The sequence below is a fragment of the Zootoca vivipara genome, chromosome 12 (genome assembly GCF_965207765.1).
Source record: "Zootoca vivipara chromosome 12, rZooViv2.hap1.1, whole genome shotgun sequence".
Lineage (NCBI taxonomy): Eukaryota > Metazoa > Chordata > Lepidosauria > Squamata > Lacertidae > Zootoca > Zootoca vivipara.
The window spans coordinates 9,857,084-9,884,731 of record NC_142595.1 but is presented as its reverse complement, the minus strand read 5'-3'; the positions used below and the strand labels follow the sequence as shown (position 1 = coordinate 9,884,731).

Here is a 27,648-nt window from a genome sequence, read left to right as displayed (position 1 = left end):
AAAGACTTGCGCACAACCACCAGAGTAGCAAAACGTGCTGCGGCAGCTATGGGTGGTGTTCAACTCAAGTGTTGCTCAGAGGACACCTGTTGAAATTAGCACATAGACAACCGGCCTGGCATGGTGATCTCTCCCTTTCTGAACCTATTAAAACTTTCCTGTACCCCAGATTGTGAGAGGTTTGTTTGCAGGAGATCATTCCCACCTCCACTCCTCATGTCATGTCTCCATAACTCATTTTTGGTTTGTGGGGTGGTGCGTGACATCTGTAGAATATGCCCCTCTCAGTTAGGAGGACAGTACAGTATCGACAACGCAATTGTGTGCTCAGAGTGTAATTGGGGGTGGGAAGGATCAGGGAACTTGGAAAACTCCCAGCTGCATGCATATTGGCTTACTGACTTTGGTTCTACTTGAGTTGACTTTCCTGGCAGGGTGCGTGTTGTCCGTCCTTCAAGGGGAGAGCAGTCCTGAGTGCCGAGTATAACAGGCAAAATTCCCTTACGTCCCGGGTGTTGCTTGGTGGGAGTTTGAGGTTGTTTTGATTTATTAATCACCGAAAAACACAGATGCATTATCTATTCCAAAATGAAAGTGTGTGTGTGTGTGTGTGTGTAATAATAAAAAAAATCATACACAAAAGAGAAAGCATCAGTGTTTCATTCCAAAGTGCAGGCTCCCATGCAAGTAAAAGAATGAGCCCAAGCAGTTCATTGTCCCAATCAGGGTCAGGGTTTTGGTTTGGTGCTTTTTTTTTGTAAAAATAGTGCAAAGAGGAGGCCACACGTAGTGCCGCTGCTGTTAGAGGCAGGAGCTGAGCGGGGGGGGGGGGCTAAGGCTAAGGGAAGCAAGAAAGAGAGGGCCCCCTCCCCAATCCCTTTAACACTGAGGCACAAATTCTGCAAATTTCCTCTCTTAAGGCAGCTCCTTAAAGTTTTCTAAGCGCTTTGGCCTTGGGCACACACACCCTCCACCGTCCATGTGCAGACCCTGTCCCATAGCACATACAGAACAGGCGACATCCTGATTCCGTTTATACAGTGATGCTCCTTTGCGAGGCAGAAGCAGCAGGAAAGGCACACCAGCTCAGGCTTCCCCACAAAAACGCACCCCCAAACAACCGGGGCTTGGCTTCTCTCTGCAGACACAAAGTCTTATGGGGGGAGGGAAAGTCCGTAGTGTTGGGCTGCTATCCCCGGTGCTCGCTTGGCATCTGTAAGTTGCGCAGAGGCAGCTCGTCCATTCTTTCCGCCGTGGGAAATTTCCTACGTCGATGGCTGCTGGCCTTGACATTGGGAGTGTAAGGCATAGGACCCTTCGCCGCCTTCTCCTGTCCTTTCGTTGGTGGGCAGCAGGCTGAGGTAGTCCAAAAAGTGTCCACAGCTGCTACTGTAGGGACAAAAGGAAATAGGTGAAAAAGAGACAGGGAGGGAGATGTAGTTCAGTGGGAAACATGTCCTTTGGATGTACAAGGCCTTGGCTTCATTCCAGAGTATCTCCAGTTAAAAGGGGGGCTTGGATAGCAGGGCTGGGAAACACCAAGCATTTTTAAGAACATTTCTCTTTTCCCCAAAGGCTCCTGGGTGCTGTAGTTTGCTAACTGCTGGGAATTGCAGCTGGGTGCAATGGGTAAACTTCAGCTCCCAGGGTTCTTTTCTGGGGTGTGCCTTAAATCTACGGTGTGTATACAGAGTGAGACTGTGAATATCATTGCTGTGTATAATCCTTCAAGGTTTAGGACTTGAACACAGACACGGCCAACACGCTGCTGTTACAAGGGTGCACAAACCGACGGTTTTTAAGTCCTTGAACAATGGGCATTCAGACTATATAAAGCTCGAATCTCACTTCGTGCCAAGATACCACCACCACACACACATTTGGGGTTTCTGCCTTAAGAGAGGGGGAGAAAAGGGAACTTTGCCATAGAACACACCTTGATGTGGGACTTGTTCCCTCCAGAGGGTTTGTTTAACCCTCTTCACTTTTGAATAAATATTTAAAGATGTGTCTGTCTGTCTATGTAAATCCTCTGGAGCATGGCGTGAGGGCTGCATGTGGCCCTCAAGGCATTATGGGTGGCCCTCAGCAATATCTGACGCCCTGCAGCCATCACACAGCCCTCCCGCCTCCTTACCAAAGCCAAACTGGTGCTTTTCCAGCTTTGAGAAGCAGGAGGGAGGGCTCTAGGACCCTGTCAGACCTTGTGCCTCCTTCCCAAAGTCTGGTGCCTTGCTTACTGGGCTTTGGGGAGGCAGCGAGATGGTTTGGGGAGTGTGTGTCAAATGTCCTCGCTCCCCCATCCCTTGTGCAACAAGGCAATGTGGTGCCCACGGATTTTGTGTCAGAGTATTCTTGCAGCCCACATGGTATGAAAAGATGGACCGCCCTGCTCTGAAGTCTTTTAGATGACCGGCTTCCTGTTGGTCCTTTGCTGTCCCCTTTTCGTCTCTTCCTTTCTCCTTGAAAGTATATTCCATGTGGCTTCACGTTTTGGTGTTGCATGAAATGCTCAGGAGTGGCCGATGGAAGGTTTATATATAATATCTTGTATAGCAAGCAATGGCATATATCAGGGACATCCAACTCTCAATAGGCTGCGATCTACTCCCAGTATAAAAAAAAAACTGGCAGTGATCTACCCATTGTTGTTGGATGGGCCAGAGTTGTGGAGCTTCTTTTGGGAAGCGAATGAATAGAACTGAATATATGAATGAATGGAACTGAATATATGAATGAATGGAACCGAATGAGCATTGCAATATACACAGAACATAATCAAAAGTGGATTACAGTGGTACCTTGGTTTATGAACACAATTGGTTCCGGAAGTCTGTTCATAAACTGAAGCGTTCATAAACTGAAGCAAACTTTCCCATTGAAAGTAATGGAAAGTGAATTAATCCGTTCCAGATGGGTCCGCGGCATTCGTAAACCGAAAATTCGTAAACCGAGGTGTTCATAAACCGAGGTTCCACTGTATATAAAACACAGCTGAGGGTCCTGAATCTGCAGTCTGATAGTGGGCCTTAATCTGATGGTCAGCTTTTTTGTTAGGAGCCAAACGTTGCTGAGCTTTTTTTGGAAAGGCAAAGTTTTTCAGCTTTTTTTACGAAGCCAAAGTTGCTGAGCTTTTACTAAGGAAGCAAATGAATGAATGAAACTGAATGAGCATTGGGAAATACACAGAACCTAATAGGAAGCAGTAGTTGTTGAGCTTTTTAAAATTATTTTTGTTCTTTTTTTATTTTTGGGGGGAAGGATTATCCCTGAGGGGCCAGAGATCTTCCAGTAGATCGTAATTACCTGATGGACATGCCTGTCATATATTAACCAGCCTCAAATCTCTTGCCGGGTGTGGTTTGGGCTCAGCAGATAGGCGCAGCTGTTGGCAAGCAATGTCCAGACAGCGCTTGCCCAATGTGGAACGGTGTCCCCGGCAGGCCTTTTTGATCCTGTGCTCTACCGAGTTGAGTAAAGGTTTGGTCAGCCATACATGGACAGGCAAAGTTTGGGAGCAGAATGTAAATACTTCCAGCCACCCACTGGGGCATAATGGTGCTGCCATTTCACCCACGACAAAGCAGGCCTGATTCCTGAATGGTGGCACTGGCTTTGCCCGCCCAATATGGGCAGATCAGCCCTAGGACACGGGCACAAACTAGGGCTGGATGATAACTGGCTTTCAACATTGTGACTTATCAGCAGCTAAATAGTGAGATGTGCTGATATACCGTGATGTCTGAAATGTATCCTGGCTGCTGCTTCCTATTTATATATATACAGTATATTGTTGAACTTTCTGTTTTACAATTAGAATACTCAACCTTAAAATATCAAAGACTTCCCTTCTTCTCTTTCCATGGTTCATCTTACATATCATAAATCCCTGCATATTTTACATAAACTAAACCATACAGTATTCCATTATTACATCCATCAAAACTTATTTTTACACTATTGAATTTATCTTAATGCTGCCAATGTTTTCAGGTATACACAATTCCCCCCCCATATGTTCCATAAACATTTTCCAATCTTCTTTAAACGTATGTTCTTCTTGTTCTCTTATTCTATGTGTTAAGTCTGCAAGCTGCCCATATTCCATCGGTTTAAGTTGCCATTCTTCTTTAGTTGGGACCTCGCTCGTTTTCCATTTGGGGGCTAACAAAACACGGGCCGCAGTAGTAGCATACATAAATAACCTCTCTTTTTTTGGACACCTGGTAATTTCCGTCTGAATTATCCCCAACCAAAAAGACCCTGGATATTTTATTTTATTTTGGAAAAGTACTTTTAAACATATTTTTTTTCAATTCAATTCATTATGGATCATTTCCCGATACTCTTTTACAAGTCCACCACATATGAAAGAACGTCCCCTCAACCTCATTGCATCTCCAGCACTTAGCTGTCCTGGCTGCTTCTTCCTTCCCACCTTAGGGGAGGAAGAAGCAGCTGAGATACATTGCACTGGCTCTCCAGCCAACCGCGGTGTATTGCCAGCTCAAAATGTCTGAAACCGGTATCGTGATCTGAACGCCATGCCAGTTTCAGACAATTTACCAATAGATCGCCCGGCTCCAGAACTCTCTCACCCTCCACCCCAGGGTCACGACTCACCATGCATCCGATATCACTGGCGAACTTCACACCTTTGCTCTGTCGCTGTTCCTGGAAAGAGTTTGTGCTCCCACCGCTTACAGAATTCCTCCTCATGATCCCTGCAGGGGCAACAAGAGCGAGGGAAAGGGACCATTGCAAAGAGAAAATTCCTTCCAGTAGCACCTTAGAGACCAACTAAGTTTGTCATTGGTATGAGCTTTCGTGTGCATGCACACTTCTTTAGATACACTGAAACACAAGTCACCACACACACACACAATATATATATATATATAGGTCTGGTGACCCCACAAGGTCTGAGGGACAGTGGACCGGCCCCCTGCAGAAAAAGTTTGCTGACCCCTGCTCTAATCCTAGCAGGGCCGTCTTAAGCCCACCCAGCGCCCAGGCGCTAGGTCCCTCCAGCGCCCCCCTCCAGCGCCTCTCCAAGGGCCCGGGAGCGCCAAGCGGACCGCGCCAGCAGCGGAAGGCCACCTCCGAGGACTCCGCGCTGCGCCTCCTTCTCGTTTCCCCAGCGCTGGGTTCTGCTCAGTCAAGCTTCGCCACCAGCGCGCGCACCGCGGGACCAGCAAGAGCTGCTTGGGCGCTGTGCGAAGCTCGACTGAGCGGAACCCAGCGCTGGAGAAACGGGAAGGAGGCGCAGCGCGGAGTTCTCGGAGAAGGAGCTCAGTCCTGGCCAGATCGCCGGAACCCTGCGCTCACTTGGCGCCCTTCCAGCGCCCTCCACCGTGGTTCTCCGCGCCACTAGCCTCTATGGCTAGGACGGGCCTGAACCCTAGTCCTGGAAGACCCTGCTTCTCCTGATCCCCCTTGATTGCTCAAACCCCCTGCTTCTAGCACCTCCCTTCTGCAGACTGCTCTTCAGTGTCGCAGCACCGGGATCTGAGATTGACGTCGTCGTCTTCTGTGCCCTTCCGTGGGGGGGAGCTCTTGGGTGTCTGGTTCCCACCACTCTTCTAATCCAGCCAGTCCCTGACAGTGGGTGAAGATCTACACTGGGATCATCCTTAATCCGATGGTTGAAACGGGCATCAAAGGCCGTTGTGGGGGAAAGGGGCCTGCTCTGGATCACACCATGTTGGGTGCAGAGCCCAAGGGACCCCAGAGGGCAGCCCCCACCATTTCCTCCCGAGGAATGGGATGAGACCAGCAGTGCCTCCTATCTGCTGAGAGGCTGTTGCGGAGGCAGCAGATCTAGCCTTCAAAGGGCACCTAGCAGAGGAAGCGGGCGGTGAGTTCCTTGGAGGCCGGATCTGCTGCCTGGTGGTGTTCAGTTTCTGTTAATTGGTTCTCATGGGAAACTTACAGATTCTTGCTTCATACAATTAACTCAAGGCAGTGTCAATTTACTCTTGGCAGAAAGCCAAGGTCTGCCTGGCCTGGAAACTACTCTCTGATTGGTTAATGACCAGCACTGAACTCTGTTATCTAGGAATGCTAGCACAGTTGTTTCTTGGTGGGTGTTAGGAGTAGGAGTGCTGCGTATGGTTGGAGAGAGAGAGACAGAGAGGATTTATTTTGCTTTGCTTTGTATGCAGAAACTCTGCTGGTTTTATTTTCTTTTAATAAATCCTGTAAATAGTTATTCTGCGTCTAGCCGACTAGTCGTTTCCACCTCAACTAGCTTCTGTGCTGTGCAGGAAAAATCTGCTACGTTTGGGCTAAAGCCACTAGAGCTATGCCTGACACTTCAAAATTCTAAGAGGTGGATCCTGCCACCCGAGGCGGTCGCCTTACGTTGCCTCTGGGCTGGGATGGCCCTGAAAGCTGCCTTAACACAACAGTCCATACTAATGAATCAGAGGAAACCCTGAGAGCGCACTCCGGCTTCAGAACCGAGAGCTACGTAGCTGCCTCCTCCACTTGGCCCTTGCGAACCTGGGGCGGCGGTGTGAAGGCAGCTTACCCTGAGGTTGTGCCGAGTCCAGCCGCTGCAGGCTGCTGCGGCGCGAAAAGGGGTTTGCCTTGGAGAAGCGGCGCTGGCGGCTGGAGAGCATGTCGGCGGGAGACACGATCCCAGCGGGCGGCACCTTGCCCAGGCGGGCGTACAGCTCCTCGATCTCCTTCTTCTGCCGGGCCTGGAGAACTTCAACCTCAGAGAGGTGCCTGAGGGGGAGCGGGAGAAGGAAAGAGCGGGCGTTGGGTCAGGGAGAGAGGGAGGGCAGGGGGAAAGGGACCTCCATCCCCCCAACGAACCCCCCCACTCACTTCTGGCGCAAGGCCTGCAGCTCGTCCCAGACCTCGTCCTCGGGGCTGTCCGAGTCGTCGCTGCTCGCGTAGGGGAGGCTGTGGGAAAAGCTCATCCAGACGGGGGGGCTGGGTTGCACCTCCCCTTCCCCTTCTGCTTCCGCCACGGGCGTGGTGCCCTCCTCGGCGTCCTGTACCGGTGTCCCGCCCAGAGACCCGCTGTCCGACTCTGTGGTGCTGGAAGAGCCAGTGCTGTCGGCCCTTGGGGGATTCTCGGGGAGCACATCCCGGGTGGGGGTCACCTGGAAGCGGCCCAGGATCTGGGGCTTGGGCTCTGTCAGCGGGGGGGAAAGTGGGTGGGCAGGTTAACAATGGGGATGGGGAGAAGCCTCAGGAGTCCCCCAATATAAAGGGATTCTTGGGAAAAGAACCAACAGGGCTTAAATTCTTTAATAATGTTTGTACTAATTGTGTGTCTCCTCCTCGAGAGGTCCGGAGGGTGGCAACACGAGAACGGGGCCTTCTTTGCAGTGGCTCCCCATCTGTGGAATGCTCTCCCCAGGGAAGTTCACCTGGCAGGTTCATTATGCACCTTTAAGCACCAGGCAAAAACGTTCCTTTTCAACCAGGCCTTTGGTTGATCTGATTTACATCCTATCCCCCTTTAAAATGTATGGGGTTTTTTGCAGGCTGGCTATTGAGTTGTTGTTTTACAGTGGTGCCTCGCTAGACGAATTTAATTCGTTCCACGGGTCTATTCTTATAACGATTTTTTTTTTTTTTTTGCCAATAGGAACGCATTAATTGAATTTCAATGCATTCCTATGGGAAACCGCAATTCGCTAGACAATTTTTTCATAAAACGAATTCGTCTAGCGAGGCAACCTCCGCTAGAAAAATCCTTTCTTTAAGCGAAAATTTCGTCTTACAGGGCGTTCGTTAAGCAAGGCACCACTGTATTTTTATTATGCATTTTGTGCTTTTATATCTTGATTTTGTTCTGTGAACTGTGAACTATACCTCCGGGTATAGGAAGGTATAGAAATAATAATAAGAATAATAATAAGAATAATAATAATAATATAACAATAACCATGTGCCGAGTTCTCTCTATAAAGCTTAATCATGTTTAAAGCTCTCCATAAAGCTTAATATTTTGAATAACTGATACCTGCAGATAGAGAAGTGGAAGCCTCTTTTCCCTTTTAATCTTTTCTTACTTTGTTTTTTCCCCTCCCCCTCTTTGTTTTTCTTTATAATTGTCAATTCTTCATAGCTCTCTGTTGCTTTTATTCGTACATATATATTTTGATTTCTGAAGATTTATATTCAGGATAAATAAAAATATATGCAGAAAAGTCATACTGTAGATAAAAAAGGAAGGGAATCTCTGTGGCAGAGAAGCCAGAGTGTGTTTTCCTCAGGTTGAGGAAGCGGGAAAACTCTCCCAGGTAAGAGGTGGGAAGACTCACTTCTTTGTATGTGGTTTGAAGATTAAGGTAAAATAGAGGGCTATATATCTTTAATTTTGTGTTTTATATTATTGCTATTATTGTTTTGTTATTATAATTATTTTTTACTTTCTCTTCTTTTCTTTGTATTGTTTTGTATTATTGCTTTTTAGATTAGTTTGGCTTTCAATGTATCATGTGCTGAAAACTCTTATTAATAAATTTGACTTATAAAGCTTAATAACGTGAAATGCACTGAAGATAATAATAATAATAATAATTTATTATTTATACCCCGCCCATCTGGCTGGGTTTCCCCAGCCACTCTGGGCGGCTTACAACAGAAACATTAAAATACACTAATTTCTTAAACATTAAAAGCGTCCCTAAACAGGGCTGCCTTCAGATGTCTTCTAAAAATCTGGTAGCTGTTTTCCTTTTTGACATCTGATGGGAGGGCGTTCCACAGGGCAGGTCCCACCACTGAGAAGGCCCTCTGCCTGGTTCCCTGCAACTTGGCTTCTCGCAATGAGGGAACCGCCAGAAGGCCCTCGGAGCTGGACCTCAGTGTCCGGGCAGAACGATGGGGGTGGAGACGCTCCTTCAGGTATACTGGACCGAGGCCGTTTAGGGCTTTAAAGGTCAGCACCAACACTTTGAGTAGAGACATAAATCTCTACTCTGAGCGCTCGTTCCCCTTATTCCAAGGGAGTGCGGCTGCAGTTGCTAAGCGGGAATCATACAGTCATAGAGCTGGAAGGGACCATCTAGCGCAGGCACCCCCAGACTTCGGCCCTCCAGATGTTTTGGACTACAATTCCCATCTTCCCCGACCACTGGTCCTGTTAGCTAGGGATCATGGGAGTTGTAGGCCAAAACATCTGGAGGGCCGCAGTTTGGGGGTGCCTGATCTAGCGCAACCCCCTTGCAATGCAGGAATTTCAACATGCCACCCCCCCCGTCCCATTTGAAACCATGGCGGACCCTGCTTAGCTTTGCAAACGTGAAAAGGCCGCCACAGCGAGAGGTCTCTCTCCATTCCTAGTTTGCGTTTTCTTGAGCACAGAGAATACGTTTCCAGGAGTGGAGGTGGAACTCTGCGCTGAACGCAGCTGCTTTCTCAAGCCCCGCTGCCCCAAAACAGTTGCGCACCCTATTGCCACAGCCACACAGATTAATCTCTGGCCCCAGGTCTCCCCAAAACACTCCACACCTTCATTGATGGGCGAGAGCCAAGGTGGCGGAAGCTTGGAGGTGGAAGAATCTGACACACTGAGCTGGGACCCAGACCAGGAGGCGGCAGGAGGCACCTGTTGAGAGAGAGGATGTTTTGTGTGTGAGAGGGGTCAGTACTGAACCTCCCCATTTCCACCCCATTCGCTGGACCTAATGTTAGTTCCCTGCCTCCTGGACACCCAAATTTAGCACCCACACCCTGGGACCTAATCTGCTTGGGGCGATACCTGGTTTTCAACTTCACGATATATCGCCAGCTAAATATCGTGATATACCGATATATCACAACGTTTGAAATAACGGTGGAACTAAATAAAGGAGCTGGGCGATGGCTGGATTTCAACTTCACGATATATCAGCAGCTGAATATTGTGATATAGAATCATAGAGTTGGAAGAGACCACAAGGGCCATCCAGTCCAACCCCCTGCCAAGCAGGAAACACCATCAAAGCATTCTTGACATATGGCTGTCAAGCCTCTGCTTAAAGACCTCCAAAGAAGGAGACTCCACCACACTTCTTGGCAGCAAATTCCACTGCCGAACAGCTCTTACTGTCAGGAAGTTCTTCCTAATGTTTAGGTGGAATCTTCTTTCTTGTATATATCATGACGTTTGAAATAACGTTTGATATATCATGACGTTTGAAATAACGATGGAACTACGTCAGCAGAGGCATAAGCTGGCTTCACGATTTTCCCCACATCGTGATTTTTGCAAAGCACCTCCCTCATCACGATTCGAAATATATTGCCATGTCAAAAATCACGATGCTGGAAAAAACGTCAAGCCAGCCAATGCCTCTACATAGATCCATCCTTATGTCAGACATTGCGATACATCGGTATATGTCAGGCAGCAAAGGAATCAACCCCCGTTGCCAGAAACAAAAGGGGAAAGTTCTTACCGTTGTCTTTTATTCAATATTCACAGAGAGAGGCTTGGGAATGTGGCCTCTCAGGATAATGGTGTTGCTCTGAGTAAGTCTCCACCCCCTCCCTCTCTCCTCTTCATGCCCTCTGTCTTTGAGCTGTCTGCTCTCCTACTTTCAAGGCTCTTCGTGTTCTGGGAAAGGGTGGGTCTGGAATGCTTCCTAAAGACACTGTGTCCATCAGCTGCCCCCCCCCCTCTGTTCCCCTCTTCTTCCTCCTCCTCCTCTCCCATTATTTCCCAGCTTTTCCCCTCATCTGCCTCTAAGCTGTGATCTCCCCCAAACCCCTGTTGTAGTTCTGAACTGTCTTATTCTTCTCTGGAAGGGTCAGGCTGGGGAGGCCGTTGCCACCATTCCTCCTCTGCCCAGTCCCTGACAGTATTACAGTGGTACCTTGGTTCTCAAACACCTTGGTACTCAAACAGCTTGGAACCCAAACACTGCAAACCTGGAAGTAAGTGTTCTGGTTTGCAAACTTTTTCAGAAGCTGAACGTGCTCCGTTTTGAGTGTTACACTTCCAATTTGGGTGCCACACTTCCGATTTGGGTGTTACACTGAGGTCTGTCTGTTTCTGCTATTTATTTTGCATTTTTGCGGCTCTTTTTTGTGACTGTGTGGATACCAGTTCAGCTACTGATGGATTGATTGTGTGACTGCAGTACATTGTTTATAGCTTTCATTTTATGGACCAATGGTCTTGTTAGAGAGTAAAATTCATGTTAAATGGCTGTTTGAAGGGTTGTTGTTAATCGTCTGGGACGGATTAACGCATTTTGCATTACTTCCTATGGGAAAGCATGCTTGGTTTTGGAACCGACTTCCAGAACGGATTAAGTTTGAGAACCAAGGTACCATTTTATTGCGATGTTTAGCTGGCGGTACATTACGGTGTTGCAAACCAGGTATCGCCCAGCCCTCCTCTCCGGCGCTCTCTCATGCTGCTTCCTGAGATAGTTCCATTTCTTTATTTCCCAGCACCGCATGCACACGCGGTCATGTACAAGTGTGGGGTGGTGGAGGGAGGACGCCTGCACGCACATATGCACACTCACCATGCCATCATCAGGCCTGCCGGTGGTTGGCGTACTCAGGGGTGGCAGAGAGCCTGGAGGCACTGGCACCCCCAATGCCCCGTTGGCTAGCTGGGCCGGCTTGGCAGGAGGCACCATGACCTCAGGGTAGACGAATCGCGCGGGAGCTGGGCTAGGCGGGTAGAGCACGGGCGACTGCGAGACCGGCGAGGTGTAGAGAGGCCCCGCCTGGGCGGAAGCTGCGGTCACGGCAGGAAGAAGGGACTGAGCCACGCTCATCACCGCCAGGGAGAAGACGTTGGCGAGAGAGAGCAGTGGGGACGTGGAGGGGGTCCAGAGCGGGGCGATGGGAGGCTGCACGGTGGGGGCGATTGGTGGGGTAGGCGGTGGGGGGAGGGACAGCGCGGGGAGGAGGGGGCTCAGCGGGGCGATGGGCTGGGGAACAGGGAAGAGGTACGGAGGCGTGGCAGGAGTGGTCGGCACCATGTGGTAAGGCGGCCAGGTCTGTGCCGGCACGCAGGGGACACCTGTAAGGAGGAAGGCAGATTTGGCAGATGAGCAGGAGATGCAAGGAAACAGCATCATTGCAGGACACAAACCCCTTCTTGGCAGGGCGGCCAAGCGAGATGCCTTTGTTTTTATTTATAAATCATTATCATCATATGTTTCATTGTACCCCGCCATTTCCCTGATGGTGGGACTCAAGGCGGCTGACGGATAAAAGCAAGAATAGCTAAAAACACCGGGGGGGGGGCGGGCGGACAATAATTAAGAAATACAGTCATACCTTAGATCTCAAACAGCTCGGCTCCAGAACAATCGAAACCTGGAAGTGAGTGTTCCGGTTTTTGAATGATTTTCAAAAGCCGAATGTCCGGTGTGGCTTCCGATTAGAAGCTGAGCTTTGATTTCTGAATGTTTTGGGTGTTGAAAAGACTTCCGGAACAGATTCTGTTCAACTTCCAAGGTACGACTGTAGTTAAATCAGTAATGGAACTAAAACTATATACAGATGGATGGACTGCTTAATCATTAGGTAAAGGGACCCCTGACCATTAGGTCCAGTCGTGACCGACTCTGGGGTTGCGCGCTCATCTCGCTTTATTGGCGGAGGGAGCCGGCGTACAGCTTCCAGGTCATGTGGCCAGCATGACAAAGCCGCTTCTGGCAAACCAGAGCAGCACATGGAAACGCCGTTTACCTTCCCGCTGTAGCGGTTCCTATTTATCTACTTGCATTTTGACGTGCTTTCGAACTGCTAGGTTGGCAGGAGCTTAATCATTAAAATCCTCTTAATAAAATTATGGATGATATACAGCTGGCTCCTACAGAGGACTGGATATTTTGACATTTCTCCAAACCCAGAAAACCTTTTTAAAAACCCACACACTCCTATATGACAGGGTGTCCAATTTGGTGTATTTGTGCAGGATTCACACCCACACCCACCCATCCTCCAAACCAGGCATCCCCAAACTTCGCCCCTCCAGATGTTTTGGACTACAATTCCCATCTTCCCAGACCCCTGGTCCTGTTAGCTAGGGATCATGGGAGTTGTAGGCCAAAACATCTGGAGGGCCAAGTTTGGGAGTACCTGCTCCAAACCCTCTGTTTGCAATGGGCCATCCCATTTCCTTGCCAACTACTTAGATATCCAACCCGTGTTCTGCAGTTCAAAGGAACAGGACGGATGTCCCATGGGAAGGCAGGAGCGATAAGGCTCCCAGGCTGACGCTTGCCTGGGCATTTCTACAAATGTGGGGAGCTGGAAACTGATTGGTTTTACCTGTGGGTACTGTTGAAAGCAGAGGCAGGCCAAAGTTCTGGGTACTTGGAGGGGGAACCCTGGAGCTGAAGGACTCATTCTCAAAGACGGTGTCTATCAGAGAAACTTGGACGGGGGACGTGACCGACTGCCCAGGGCTGGAGCAACCAAAATCTGAAAAAGGAGCAAAGAGGTAGAGGGAACGTTCTTTCATATGCGGTGGACTTGTAAGAGGGTAAAAGAGTATTGGGAAATGATCCATAATGAGCGTCTCCACCCCCATCGTTCAGCCCGGACACTGAGATCCAGCGCCGAGGGCCTTCTGGCGGTTTCCTCCCTGAGAGAAGCAAAGCTACAGGGAACCAGGCAGAGGGCCTTCTCGGTAGTGGCACCCGCCCTGTGGAATGCCCTTCCATCGGAGGTCAAGGAGATTAACAACTACCTGACATTTAGAAAACACCTAAAGGCAGCCCTGTTTAGGGAAGTTTTTAATCTGTGATATTTTAATGTATTTTTATATTTGTTGGAAGCCGCCCAGAGTGGCCGGGGAAACCCAGCCAGATGGGCGGGGTATATATATACATATACATATATATATATATATATATATATATATATATATATATATATATATATATATATAAATGTTTAAAAGTGCTTCCCCCAAAAAACCCCAGAGTCCTTTCTGTTGGGGATAATTCAGACTGAAATTCCCAGGTGTCCAAAAAGGTTATTTATGTATGCCACTACTGCGGCCTGTGTTTTGTTAGCCCAAAAATGGAAAATGAGTGAGGTCCCAACCAAAGAAGAATAGCAACTCAAGTAGACAGAATACGCACAGCTTGCTGACTTAACATATAAGACAAGAAAACAAGAAGAACATACATTTAGAGAAGACTGGAAAACGTTCATTGAATATATGGGAAATAACTGTGTACAACTGAAAACGCTGGCAGCATGAAGATAAATTCAACAGTGTAAATATGTTTGGGAGGATGTAAATAATGGAATACTGAAAGGTATAGTTTTTGTAAGATATGCAGGGATTTATGATATGCAAAATGAACCATGGAAAGAGAAGAAGGGAAGTCATTGATACCTTAAGGGTGTAAAAATGAGTACTTTAAATTATAAAACAGAAAATTTAATTTAAAATTATATGCAAAATCTGAAACAAGGAGAAAGGCCAGTCTGATAACCACCAGCTACAGCTTCCTTTCTCCTTAAGGTACTCCTCACAATGTTCCTAAAAGATTTACACTGCCTCCCAGTACATTTCTGAGCACAATTCAAAATGTTGGCGCAGACCTTTAAGGCCTTCAACTGCTTCGGCCCGGTGTACCTGAAGGAGCGTCTCCACCCCCATCGTTCAGCCTGGACACTGAGGTCCGGCTCTGAGGGCCTTCTGGTGGTTCCCTCCCTGCGAGAAGTGAGGTTACAGGGAACCAGGCAGAAGGCATTTTCAGTAGTTCAGTGGAACGTGCTCCCGTCAAATGTCAAGGAAATAAACAGCTTATCTGACTTTTAGAAGACTTCTCAAGGCAGCCCTGTATAAGTTTTCAGTGTTTGATATTTTACTGTGCTTAATGATTTTAATTTGTTGGAAGCTGCCCAGAGTCTTTGGGGAACCAGTCAGATAGGCGGCATATAAATAAATTGTTGTTGTTGTCTCTCCCTGCTTTTAGCCTAGCTCTCTTTCTGACTCACTAGTTGCTGTGGAAAGAGGCATACAGTCCTGCGACATCCCATTCAACCCCTGTACTCATTCACACCTATTTTCTTAAATGAGGAAGGTCCCAGGAGAGATTAGATACAGGTAGGTAGCCGTGTTGGTCTGAGTCGAAGCAAAATAAAAAAATTCTTTCAGTAGCACCTTAAAGACCAACTAAGTTTTTATTTTCATGTGCATGCACACTTCTTCAGATACACTTGAAACAGAAGTCAGACCCTTATGTATATACAGAGGATGGGGGTGGGTGGGAATGGGTGATGGGCTGATGGGAGTGGTAAACCTGTAGATGGCTGTTAACGACTGCTGGTGACTGCAATTGGTCCTGCGGGGAAAAAGCAAGGGCTGAGGCGCTAAAGAAAGCTTGATCCTGCATAATGAGATAAGAATCCAATGTCTTTGTTCATCCCTGGACCAATTGCAGTCATCAGCAGTCGTTAACAGCCACCTACAGGTTTACCACTCCCATCAGCCCATCACCCATTCCCACCCACCCACCCCCTCTGTATATACATAAGGGTCTGACTTCTGTTTCAAGTGTATCTGAAGAAGTGTGCATGCACACGAAAGCTCATACCAAAATAAAAACTTAGTTGGTCTTTAAGGTGCTACTGAAAGAATTTTTTTATTTTGCCAGGAGAGATTGTAACTCTTAAATCAGATAGAGCAGAGATTAGAACTTTAAGAAAAGTGCTAATCTTGGGTACAGAAGGCGCCAGGTTACATACCGCTAAGAGATGAGGATGAAGAGATGGAGCGCGAGAGGCCTTGCCGAGGCAGCTCACCCTACAATGACACAGAATTGAAAAATAAAATGTTTTCATTGGGCCCAGGAGAAATCCAACAAATCATATGGATGAAAGAAAAGGCACCTAGGGCTAGTTTGCCAGCAGTGATTTCTCTGAAATTAGGCCCGAAATGTGTAAAGTAATAAAATAAGCATACTTCAGACCACGTGCAGAGCGCCTTCACCTTTTCACGGTAGGACCGCAAACCAACCACTGTAAACTTGGGGTCATTTCTGCTCAGGGTGGGGCATTCAGGAGGGCTTGGGCCCTTCCTCCTCCTCCCACCCGCCCTGTCTCTGCAGAAAGAGCCGGTGTTATGTACTGAGCTGAATCATAGAACAATAGGATCCAAAATCAGCAGTCTGATTGGTCCGCAGGAGCCACCCAATCCAACTCCAGGTGGAAGTGAATCCGTAACCTGATTGGCCTGCAGGACCAGCCAATCAGGCGGCTGGCAGAAGTGAATCCGCAACCTGATTGGCCTGCAGGAGCAGCCAACCAGGCTGCTGGCAGAAGTCAATCCACAAACTGATTGGCCCACAGCTGTAGCCCTGAAGTAGCCAATCACACAAAGCCCATTGTGTAAATAATGTATATAAGCTGATGGTTTGGGGAAAAGGGCATTCTTCTCTTCTTCTCCTTGATGACTACGAGCTGAATAAAGAGCATGAAATTCACTCTCGACTCCGAGTATATTTCAGCCACCTTGGGAAAATAGGCCCTCGCATTCTGAGAGAGGAGGAAACGAGGAAAAAGCCCCTGGAAGCTGCGGGAAGGAGGATGATGTTGGAAGGGCTCTTTACTCAATTTGTCAGGGAAGTGGGAGAGACACCTGTAAGTCCATTTCAAACAGCAACTGACAAAGCACATCTGTGCGTCTAAAAGGTTTGCTGGACTTCATTCTGGCTTCACTGCAACCAGAGGGAGAGATCAGGGCTGAAACACCCAGAAGGCTACCCCAATTCCCCCGGCTTCCATGGGTCTGGCACTCACCGAGAGTCCATCAGCAGCCAAAATTGGGGACAGGCTCCCTGCTTCAGGGCTGCCCAGAGCCCCCAGGTCTTTGCTCAGGAGGGTCCCCACACGCTGGATAATATCACGGATTCTCCGGATGAATCCCTCCTGTTCCGATTTCAAGATGAATTCCTTGGCAACCTGAAGAAGACGGAGACACAATGGAGTCAGAGGAGTCAGAGTCAGGATTGAGAATGCCAAAATCTTACCGCAGCGTGAAAACCCGGCGTCCTCACCATGACAGCTGCAATCTCCTCTGGGCTGTCTCCATCCAAGTCAAATTTGAAGGTCACCATCTTGTTGTTGTACGTTTGCAGCTGGCACTCAACCACCCGGTCATTCTGGACTGGCATCTGCACACATGGAAGGTAGCAAGTTAAACAGCAACACTACCACACGGAGACTCTTGGGACTATCCAAGCGCCTAGAACCTTGCAGGCGAAAGGACGAAATGGTGTGTGCCCCTTTCCCCAAGGAACAGACTGAAATACGACATTTCCGACCAGTTCTAGCTTTCGTTTGTAGGTGAATTATGCCTGCCGGGGGCCAGGTATGTTTCGGAGGCAGCAAATGCTTCTGAAGCCCAGTAGCTGTGTAAGGGTTTTCCCACGAGCATCTGGGGGACCACTGTGAGAACAGGATGCAAATTGGTTGGGCCATTGGCCTGATCCATTAGGCTCTCCTTACGTAGGAAGGAAAACAGTTCATCTGGACTGCCAGTTGTTTTTAAGAGTCTAAAAACAAACACACTAGGTTTGAAGAAGCCACGTAAAACGCACAAAATCAAGGTCAACAGGGTTTCCGGCTGACGTCACGATTAATCGCAGTAGCTCTCCACTGCCCTCCGGGGCAGTGGGGAGGTTTAGGCAGGGGAAAGCCAGGATTTATGAGGTAAAATTCCTGGCAATTGCTCCTCAGGGGGTTCTGGGGAGCTCACTGCATCCCACTGTGCCGCTTAAGACCGTGTCTGCCAACCTGAAAGGCAGATCGGGTGCGACCTGTGAGTGTGTCTCTGCCATGGACGAGCCTCTGTCTCCAGCATGACTGGTTCCTCGTTAATTTGGAATATTGGCATTAATCATGAGGCGCTCCTGAAACAACATATGATAATGGGGTGCAATCAATCAGCTGCCGAAATGACCGGGTTTGGCTATTTGAAGGTATTTGAATTCTGAAGCTTGGAAATCCTCACAACGGCAGGAAAGGAAGGGGGAGGACAAGGTGCTTGTAGTTAGAATCATAGAATCATAGAGTTGGAAGAGACCACAAGGGCCATCCAGTCCAACCCCCTGCCAAGCAGGAAACGCCATCAAAGCATTCTTGACATATGCCTGTCAAGCCTCTGTTTAAAGACCTCCAAAGAAGGAGACTCCACCACACTCCTTGGTAGCAAATTCCACTGTCAAACAGCTCTTACTGTCAGGAAGTTATTCCTAATGTTTAGGTGGAATCTTCTTTCTTGAAGTTTGAATCCATTGCTCCGTGTCCGCTTCTCTGGAGCAGCAGAAAACAATCTTTCACCCTCCTCCATATGACATCCTTTTATATATTTGAACATGGCTATCATATCAAGAATTGATGCTTTTGAATTATGGTGCTGGAGGAGACTCTTGAGAGTCCCATGGACTGCAAGAAGATCAAACCTATCCATTCTTAAGGAAATCAGCCCTGAGTGCTCCCTGGAAGGACAGATCGTGAAGCTGAGGCTCCAATACTTTGGCCACCTCATGAGAAGAGAAGAATCCTTGGAAAAGACCCTGATGTTGGGAAAGATTGAGGGCACTAGGAGAAGGGGACGACAGAGGACAAGATGGTTGGACAGTGTTCTCGAAGCTACGAACATGAGTTTGACCAAACTGCGGGAGGCAGTGCAAGACAGGAGTGCCTGGCGTGCTATGGTCCATGGGGTCACGAAGAGTCGGACACGACTAAACGACTAAACAACAACAAATCATATCACCCCTTAACCTTCTCTTCTCCAGGCTAAACATACCCAGTTCCCTAAGCCGTTCCTCATAAGGCATCGTTTCCAGGCTTTTGACCATTTTGGTTGCCCTCTTCTGGACACGTTCCAGCTTGTCAGTATCCTTCTTGAACTGTGGTGCCCAGAACTGGACACAGTACTCCAGGTGAGGTCTGACCAGAGCAGAATACAGTGGTACTATTACTTCCCTTGATCTAGATGCTATACTCCTTCCATATGGTTTTCAAAGGGTTCCTTTTTTCTCTTGCCCCCCCCCCCCCCCCGCAAAATGAAAACATTAATGGTAGCCTTTCCTTCGAACACCAATAATTCATGTGAGCTCTGGCTGTCTCACTCTGAAACAAAAAGAAAAAGGGTTGAATCCATGCTTAGTCATGCCAATACCTGGGGCTTGAGTTTCAGCGGGTCTACTCAAAGCACAACTAAGTCTGGATGCAGCCCACTGTCAGTCAGTCAGGAAACCTAAGCAGCTGAGAACCACAGGGTACATAATAGCACAATGTTCAGAACCACACACCAATATCCCCCCCGATCAGGAGACATAGCACCCAAGCCTGTTGCAAAGCGGGCAGCACTCACGTTTGTGATGCGTAGGCGAGATCGGGCCCGGCGACGCGGCAGTCTTCCAGACCCCCTCTTGGGCAGGGGCTTCGCTCGGCGCTCGCTCGCAGAGATACCCTCGTAACCATCGCTCAAGCCAGACGCCACGTCGGACGCATAGCTGAGTCGCAGGCAACCAAAACAGGAAGTGTAACGTGAGCAAACATGACAGAGGGCCTTCTCGGTAGTGGCACCCGTCCTGTGGAATGCCCTCCCAGCAGATGTCAAGGCAATAAGTAACTATTTTACTTATCGTGGGGAAGACAACTGAAGGCGGCCCTGTTTAGGGAAGTTTTTAATGTTTAATGCTGTACTGTTTTAATATTCGGTTGGAAGCCGCCCAGAGTGGCTGGGGAAACCCAGCCAGATGGACAGGGTATAAATAATAAATTATTATTATTATTATTATTATTATTATTATTATTATTATTATTATTATTATTATGATCTGGGCACACATGATGAAATAAACCTCAGCTTACTGCCCCTCTGAATCCCTCTCTGCTCTTGATCTCACTGTGCCAGGACGGGTGAATCTGTGGCAAGGGCATGTGTGGGCATCCCTTCACCAGCCATGAGGAGAAGGAGGCGCCATCGCCCCGAAGGCCCGGCCCAGGTGCAGCTTGCCTCCCTGAGGCTGTGGCCTCAGTGATGGAGCCACCTCATTGTGCTCCCTCGAAATCGTGCGCCCGGGCCCGTGGCCCCTCTGCCCACCCCCCGCTATGCCTCTGACCCCACCCCACAAGCTACACAGCAAGGCTTGGGATGAGGAACGTGAGAAAAGCAGGTATCTCCTCATGTTCCCAGCAACTTAAAACCTTGCAGCAAATTATCTCCACAGCAGCCTTCCGGCATGTCCTTACCTGTCCCCCGGGGAAGGGAAGTCGCTGATGGAGATTGGGTTCACGCTCACAGCAATGGTCTGGGGAATATAAAAACCACCGTTGAAGTCAGGTTGCCGTGACATTTCGACACCTCCCCAGTCCGAAGGGCACAGGGGCACCACAGCCGCCCATGCCAGGGGTCACCACTGCCACTCACCGAAGCAAAGGAATGCTCAGGGGCAACTGGGGGGCTGGAGCAGCTCTGGGGCAAGTCGGACAAATCCACAAATCCAGAGGAGCTCAGGTATCCGTCCGTCTCACAATCAGCTGGGGGGTGGAAATGAGAAAGAAAAAGGGTGACTGCAAAACGAAAGGCCAGGCCTGGCTTCTAACTCGGGAGCCTTACAAGTTCACTGGGAACTTTGTCCCAGATATGTTTATTCTTTTACACTGATTTACATTCAGATCATATAACCAACCATTTACATCAAAATCTATTTATTGATCCTGGCAACTTCCCATCCTTACACCTGTGATGGTCTAACTCTCTCTCTTCCCTGCTGCCTGCCCAACCTCTTAAAGCTCATCTATTTACCTGAATCCTGTATTACAATCTTTTCTATTTTCTTGCCGTCGCTCGTAAGTCAAAACCTGTTTGAAAATTTATTTGGCCGTATTGCATTCTTACATAGACTGAAAAGGGTCTCCATTCTTCCACAAATATTTTGTCTTTCTGATTCCTTATTTTAGCTGTGAAGTCTGCCACTTCTGAGTACCCCAGTAGCTTGAGTACCCATTCCCCCTATGTTGGAATTTCTGGTGTTTTCCATTTTTGTGCGTAGAGTACTCTGGCTGCCATGGTGTCATACAAAAACAATTTTACCAACTTTTTTTGGGATCTCTGTTTCACATATTCCCAGAAGATTTGCTTCTGGCTTTGGGGGTATATCTATTCTGAACATCTTTTTTTTAGTTCATTATATATCATCTCCCAATTACTGTACTTTTTTGCATGTCCACCAAGTATGGAAAAGGAGGCTTCCACCTGCATAGGATTCCAACACTTATTTGAGACTGTTCTACACATCTTAGCCAACTTAAAGGTAAAGGTAAAGGGACCCCTGACCATTAGGTCCAGTCGTGACCGACTCTGGGGTTGCGCGCTCATCTCGCATTATTGGCCGAGGGAGCCGGCGTATAGCTTCCAGGTCATGTGGCCAGCATGACAAAGCCACTTCTGGCAAACCAGAGCAGCACATGGAAACACCGTTTACCTTCCCGCTGTAGCGGTTCCTATTTATCTACTTGCATTTTGACGTGTTTTCAAACTGCTAGGTTGGCAGGAGCTGGGACCAAGCAATGGGAGCTCACCCCGTCACAGGGATTCGAACCGCCGACCGTCTGATCAGCAAGCCCTAGGCTCAGTGGTTTAACCACAGCGCCACCTGGGTCCCTTTCCTTAGCCAACTTACAGGGTGTCAAATACCATCTGTATAGCATTTTCATGAAATTTTCCTTAATGGCTCAGCAAGTGGTAAATGTAATAACTGCCCTCCACACTTTTCTCATGTAAATGTTAAGGGGTCAGCTTTCAGAAGCGGCAAGCTGAGGTGACACCGAATTAATTTTGCCATTCTAACCACTTACACCATGCTGGTACTCTCTCGTAAAGGTAAAAGGCAAAGGACCCCTGGACAGTTAAATCCAGTCAAAGGCAACTATGGGGTTGCAGTGCTCATCTTGCTTTCAGGCCGAGGGAGCCAGCGTTTGTCCACAGACAGCTTTCCGGGTCATGTGGCCAGCAGGACTAAACCGCTTCTGGCGCAACAGAACACTGTGATGGAAACCAGAGCGCACAGAAACACCGTTTACCTTCCCGCCAGAGTGGTACCTATTTATCTACTTGCACTGGTGTACTTTCGAACTGCTAGGGTGGCAGAAGCTGGGACAGAGCAACGGGAGCTCACCCAGTCACAGGGATTCGAACTGCCGACCTTCCGATCAGCAAGCCCAAGAGGCTCAGTGCTTTAGACCACAGCGCCACCCGCTGTGTATGCTTTCGTATGTAATAGTTGCCTACGGAGAGGCGGCAGGGAGGACCCTTGGCTGACGGAGCGAGGGAGCTTACATGTGGCTGAGGAATAGCCATGCTGATATGGGAAAGGCTGGTGCTGGTCGACCTCTGGTTCTTCTGGCTCAGGGGGAAAAGTTGGCCCGAGTGCAGAATCCCCGGATCCGGGCGTGGTGGGTGCTGAGGGCTGAGCAGGGCTGAGAGGGGGCGGAGAGTCTAGGTCCAGCAGATGAAGGATGTCAGGAGCCTGTTCGTGTCGCCTCTGCTCCTCCTGGGCCTGCTTGGCCTTCTCGCGCTGGCGCTTGATGGCCAGGACTCGCTCGCGCACCGCTTTGGCCACCAGCTTATAGTCGGCCTCGCACACAAAGCCCAAGACCACCTGTGGGAGAGGGGAGGGGGAGCAGGCAGGGAGAGAAGTAAAGGAGATGGAGGAAACAAGAGTTCGAATTCTGGCACAAATGCACTTACCCCAAAGAATTCCGGGAACTGTCATTTGTGCGAAGGACGCTAGGAATTGTTGCGTTGAACAAATCTCAGCATTCCCAATGTACGACAGTTCCCAGGATTCTTTGTGGGGGAAGCCATGGATGTTCAAAGTGGTATGAATGTGCTTTAAAGTTATGGTGTGAGAATGACCACAGCCCTTGCAAAATGTATCTGAGAGCTCATTTGATGCCGTTTTCTAATGCCCTAGCTGTGAGACAACTGTGCTTCCCACTCCCTAAAGAAGAGCCATATTAAATTATTATTAGTAGTAAGTAATGCTATACTATATTAATATTTCATTGTCCTGATCTACCTCGAGCCCCAGGAATACACTTACAGTGGTACCTCGGTTTTTGAACGTCTCGGAAGATGAATGTTTTGGCTTTCGAACGTCGAAAGCCCATAAGTAACTGTTTCGGTTTTCTAACGCTTTTCGGAAGCCAAACGTGCCACGCGGCTTCCGTATTGAGTCTTCCAGACGTAAATTATTCCAGAAATGCATGCTTCTGTTTTCGAACGTTTCAGGGGTCAAACGGTCTTCCGGAATGGATTACGTTCGAAAACCGAGGTACCACTCCATGGCGTATGGGCGATGAACTCGCTTTCCTCTAATGAAAGTTTCCATAATGATGTTGTGCGCTTATACAAGGAAACTACGGAGCCATTGCCCAAGAGGCAAACTCTGTAGAATCCTGGAGAAAATGCACCTGAGGAGACGGTCCCCAGTGACTTCTGGGTAGGCCGAAGCCAGGGCACCTCTCCTTTTTGCAACCCACCCAGTTGCTTCCGGTCCTCTCCCGTCTTGCCTGTCCACGAGCCCCTTCCAACTCCTGGACTCCCTAAAGTCCACACCGGCCTCCTCGACCCCTGAGAATCACAGTGACTCGTACCATCTCCTGGGCCACTTCCTCGGCCACATCCTTGTAGAGCTCGAATCGGAATTCCAGGGCGTTGTTGTCCTTATACTTCCCGTGGAGCTTCTTTGTGTCATCCATCCTCAGCCACAGCTTCAGGTTGGACTTCACGCCATCGTCTTCTTCTGCCAGCTCCACATGGACTCCCGTGTCCTCTTGGAAGAAGGAGTGGGCCAGGAGATATTTGATGGTGTATCTGCAAGAGAGGGAGGGAGACAAGGTGGATTTAAAGCAGGGCGCAGGATTAGGAGGGTGGCAAAGGTAAGGCTCAGAGAGTGCGAGGGGAAAAGGTATCCCCGGCAGAGGCTGAAGGGTTGGTTGGCCCAGGATTATTAATAATAATAATAATAATAGTTTTTTGTTTTTTATTTTTACTCCACACATCTGGCTGGGTATCCCCAGCCACTCTGGGCAGCTCCCAACAGAATACAGTATTAAAAACACAATAAAACATCAAACATTAAAAACTTCCTGAAACAGGGCTGCCTTCAGATGTCTTTTGAAAGTCATATAGTTATTTATCTTCTTGACATCTGATGGGAGGGTGTTCCACAGGGAGGGAACCGCCAGAAGGCCCTCGGTGCTGGACCTCAAGATTAGTCCATGAGCACAGATCCCATTTTATGCGTTTGTTCTTTAAAAATTCCTAAAGTCCTCTTCAGACTTGAGCAGCATGTTAAAGTTCTCATTAGCATTTGATATATGGAATTTCCAATGATACTACGGTACAGTGGTACCTTGGTTGTCAAACTTAATCTTCGACTCCCGAAACTGTTGGAAAACCAAGGCACGGCTTCCGATTGGCTGCAGGAGCTTCCGTCACTCAAGTGGAAGCTGCGCTGGACTTTCGGCTTCCAAAAAACATTCGCAAACTGGAACACTTACTTCTGGGTTTGCAGCGTTCGGGACCTGATTTGTTCAGGAGCCAAGCCATTCAAGTACCAAGGTATTTAAAGAATAAATCACTGCCGCTGAGCATGGCCAAAGGGCGGAGCACGCACGCCCAGCAAAACCCAGAGGGCAACAGGTTTCCCCACACCTGACCCTATAACCATGTAACCGCCAAGGGTAGCAGAAGTCAGGACAGCGGCGGAGATCTCCCCTACCTTTCATACTTGTTCATCCGGATGCAGCCCTCAATGATCTCCTTCAGTTCAGGCACCTTCACGTTGTGAAAACTGCTGGGCTTGATGCCCTGCGATAAAAGGGACGGAGGGCAGTTCAGATGGGGCCGGGGAGTCCAGCGGTGATGGGGTGGGGGAGGTTAGTGGGTGGACAGAAGTCAAGGCATCATGAGGCTTCCAAGCCCCTTGTCCCCTGGGAGAAAGATTTTGCTTGCAGATTAGGGATATGAAAACCTGGGAGGGGAAGAAACCAGAAAACTGGGGGAGGGGACACCAGTCCCCCCCCCAATTTTACTAGTCCCCGCCCTCCCAATTCTTCAGAAACAAATGGGAGGGGAGCCTGGATTCCTTCCCCAATTTTTCTGGGCTTTCCCTAATAATAATAATAATAATAATAATAATAATAATAATAATAATAATAATAATTTATTATTTATACCCTGCCCATCTGGCCGGGTTCTCCCAGCCACTCTGGGCGGCTTCCAACAAAACATTAAAATACAGAAATCAAACATTAAAAGCTTCCCTAAACAGGGCTGCCTTCAGATGCCTTCTAAAGGTCTGGTAATTGTTGTTCTCTTCCCAAGCCTTCACATTTCTACTACAGGTCAGACAACCCAGCAATCCAGTCTTCGAGAGAAGGTAGGTTTGAATTTCCCCATCCTTGTCTGACTCTGATGGTCAACAGCAGGGCTCAGACCCAGAGCTGGCCTGAACGCCAGGACCCTATGCTCCTTTGCCTCCATCAGGTGACACCCACCCCATATGTTTTAATCTTGAGAATCGTCGCTTACTCTCGGACCGCTACGACTCCCAGCTCCCTTAACAAACTATCGTTCCCAGGCTTCTTTGGGGAAAGGCGTGTGCTTTAAAGGTATGGCATGGATGTGGCCTTGGGGGCAGGGCTTCCAAGTGGGAGAGCATGATTTCTAGTTAAGTTTGATTCTCTTTTTTACGAATGAAAAGCCAGAACACAAGAGGCCCCCAAACACCGAGACAGGCAGGTTTTAAAAAATGATGCTGATTATCCCATACTGGACCACCATAACATTTGGCATATCATATGTTCCGACATCTTTTTGAAAAAGAAAAGGGGGGAAAGCAGCAAGGGCGTTGGTAGAGGAGCCAGTTTTCTGGAGTTGCAGAAAAGTTTGCAAACATGGAGAAAACATTTGATCAGAAGTCAAACCTGGGCTGCGTAGGGCTTCTGTCCCAGCTGGTGTATGTAGGTGGGATTTTGTGCTATGGACATCAACTAAATCCCCCTCTCGTAATGACCACTCTTCCCTGGCCATAAAAGCCCACCCATTCCCAACCTTCCCTCCTTAAATCCCAAAGCTGCATCAAACACTTTGCAGATTCCTTGGATCTGTCTCCCTGGGAAGAGGAGGAGGAGGAGGAGGAGACGGCTAGGGACCTAGCTAGGGGTGTAGCCCACAAGGGACAGAGGTCAGCCCTAGCTCCCCGAGAAAACAAGAGGCTACGCTCTCACCGAGGTGACCTTGCGATAAATCTGAGCTGCATTCTGGCATTCTGAGTAGGGGTATTCTGAGGTCGCCATCTCCAGCATGCACATGCCAAAGGCATAAACATCCACTGCTTCGTCATATTTCTCCTCGTACATCTCTGGCGCCATGAATTCTGGGGTTCCTGGGAGAAGAGGAAGGAAGGGGTTTTATCTGAGGCTCAGGCCCCCTCAGCCACTAGCTTAGTCAGTAGAGCGTGAGACTCTCAATCTCAGGGTCGTGGGTTCGAGAGCCACATTGGGTGGAATATACCTGCATTGAAGGGGGTTGGACTAGATGGCCCTTGGGATCCCCTTCCAGCTCTACAATTCTACGATTCTATGATGCCACACATACCTATCCAGTAGGATAACCCTTTAATGTGAAAGGGGTGCCACTCCATTAGACATCCAGCTTCTGCCGGAGATCTCCAGTTCTGACTAATAAGGATCTTCTAATCACCTTGAGCTACAGCCCATCTCTTCCATAACTATTTCTCAGTTCAAGCACAACACACTTCTCATAATGCCATCTGTACACCTGGTGAAAGCAGGCAGAGCAGGCATCCTTGGTGGCTGCTCCTCACCTGTGCAACTCCTATCCTCAGCGAGCATCACAACAATTCCAAGCCTCTTATGTAGTTTTTAACTTTAACTGGTCTTGGTGGACCACAAGTTTAACATGAGCCAACAGCATGACGCAGCAGCAAAAAAAGCTAATGCTATTCTAGGCTGCATCAATGGAAGTACAGTGTACCCTCCGGATATGAACTTAATTCGTTCCGTGGGTCTGTACGTACCCCAAAAAGTCCGCATCTAAAGGTGCTGCTTCTACGCACATGCGGCGCGATAGAGCGTTTCTGCGCATGCGCGCATGGCGAAACCCAGAAGTATACATTTCTGGGTTTGCTGCGTTCGCAACAGAGGTTGCGAACAAGGGTCCACTGTATAGTGTCCATTTCAAGGGAAGTAATAGTTCCACTCTATTCTGCCTTGGTCAGACTACACCTGGAATACTGCGTCCAATTCTGGGCACCACAATTTCAGAAAGATGTTGACAAGCTGGAATATCCGCAGAGGAGGGCAACCAAGATGATCAAGGGTCTGGAAACTAAGCTTTATGAGGAACAACTGAAGGAGCTGGGTATGTTTAGCCTGGAAAAGAGGAGGCTGAGAGGAGATATGATTGCCATTGTCAAGTATCTCAATGGCTTCCACATGGAAGATGGAGCAAGCTTGTTTTCTCCTGCTCTGGAAGGGAGGACTTGAACCAAGAGCTTCAAGCTCCAAGAAAGGAGATTCCGACTTAACATCAGGGAAAAACTTTTGGACAGTAAGAGCTGTTTGTTAGTGGAATAGTCTCCCTTGGGAGGTTGTGGACTC

The 27,648-nt window shown here is 48.6% G+C and overlaps 1 protein-coding gene across 1 annotated transcript in view; it reads right to left on the bottom strand.

The window, feature by feature from the left end:
• Positions 1–644: 644 nt before the first annotated feature.
• Positions 645–27,648, bottom strand: part of WNK4 (WNK lysine deficient protein kinase 4) — a 56,144-nt gene continuing 29,140 nt past the window's right edge. The window contains exons 4-20 of the mRNA XM_035135485.3: positions 26,254–26,411; positions 24,744–24,832; positions 23,614–23,833; positions 22,295–22,616; positions 20,384–20,493; positions 20,206–20,264; positions 19,322–19,463; positions 16,995–17,111; positions 16,738–16,899; positions 15,685–15,742; positions 13,249–13,401; positions 11,484–11,989; positions 9,478–9,574; positions 6,835–7,147; positions 6,533–6,732; positions 4,624–4,724; positions 645–1,389 (exon numbers count right to left, since the gene is read on the bottom strand). Of these exons, the coding sequence (XP_034991376.3) occupies positions 1,387–1,389; positions 4,624–4,724; positions 6,533–6,732; positions 6,835–7,147; positions 9,478–9,574; positions 11,484–11,989; positions 13,249–13,401; positions 15,685–15,742; positions 16,738–16,899; positions 16,995–17,111; positions 19,322–19,463; positions 20,206–20,264; positions 20,384–20,493; positions 22,295–22,616; positions 23,614–23,833; positions 24,744–24,832; positions 26,254–26,411 (2,810 nt within the window). The 3' untranslated portion in view covers positions 645–1,386. The remainder of the gene's footprint in view (positions 1,390–4,623; positions 4,725–6,532; positions 6,733–6,834; positions 7,148–9,477; positions 9,575–11,483; positions 11,990–13,248; positions 13,402–15,684; positions 15,743–16,737; positions 16,900–16,994; positions 17,112–19,321; positions 19,464–20,205; positions 20,265–20,383; positions 20,494–22,294; positions 22,617–23,613; positions 23,834–24,743; positions 24,833–26,253; positions 26,412–27,648) is intronic.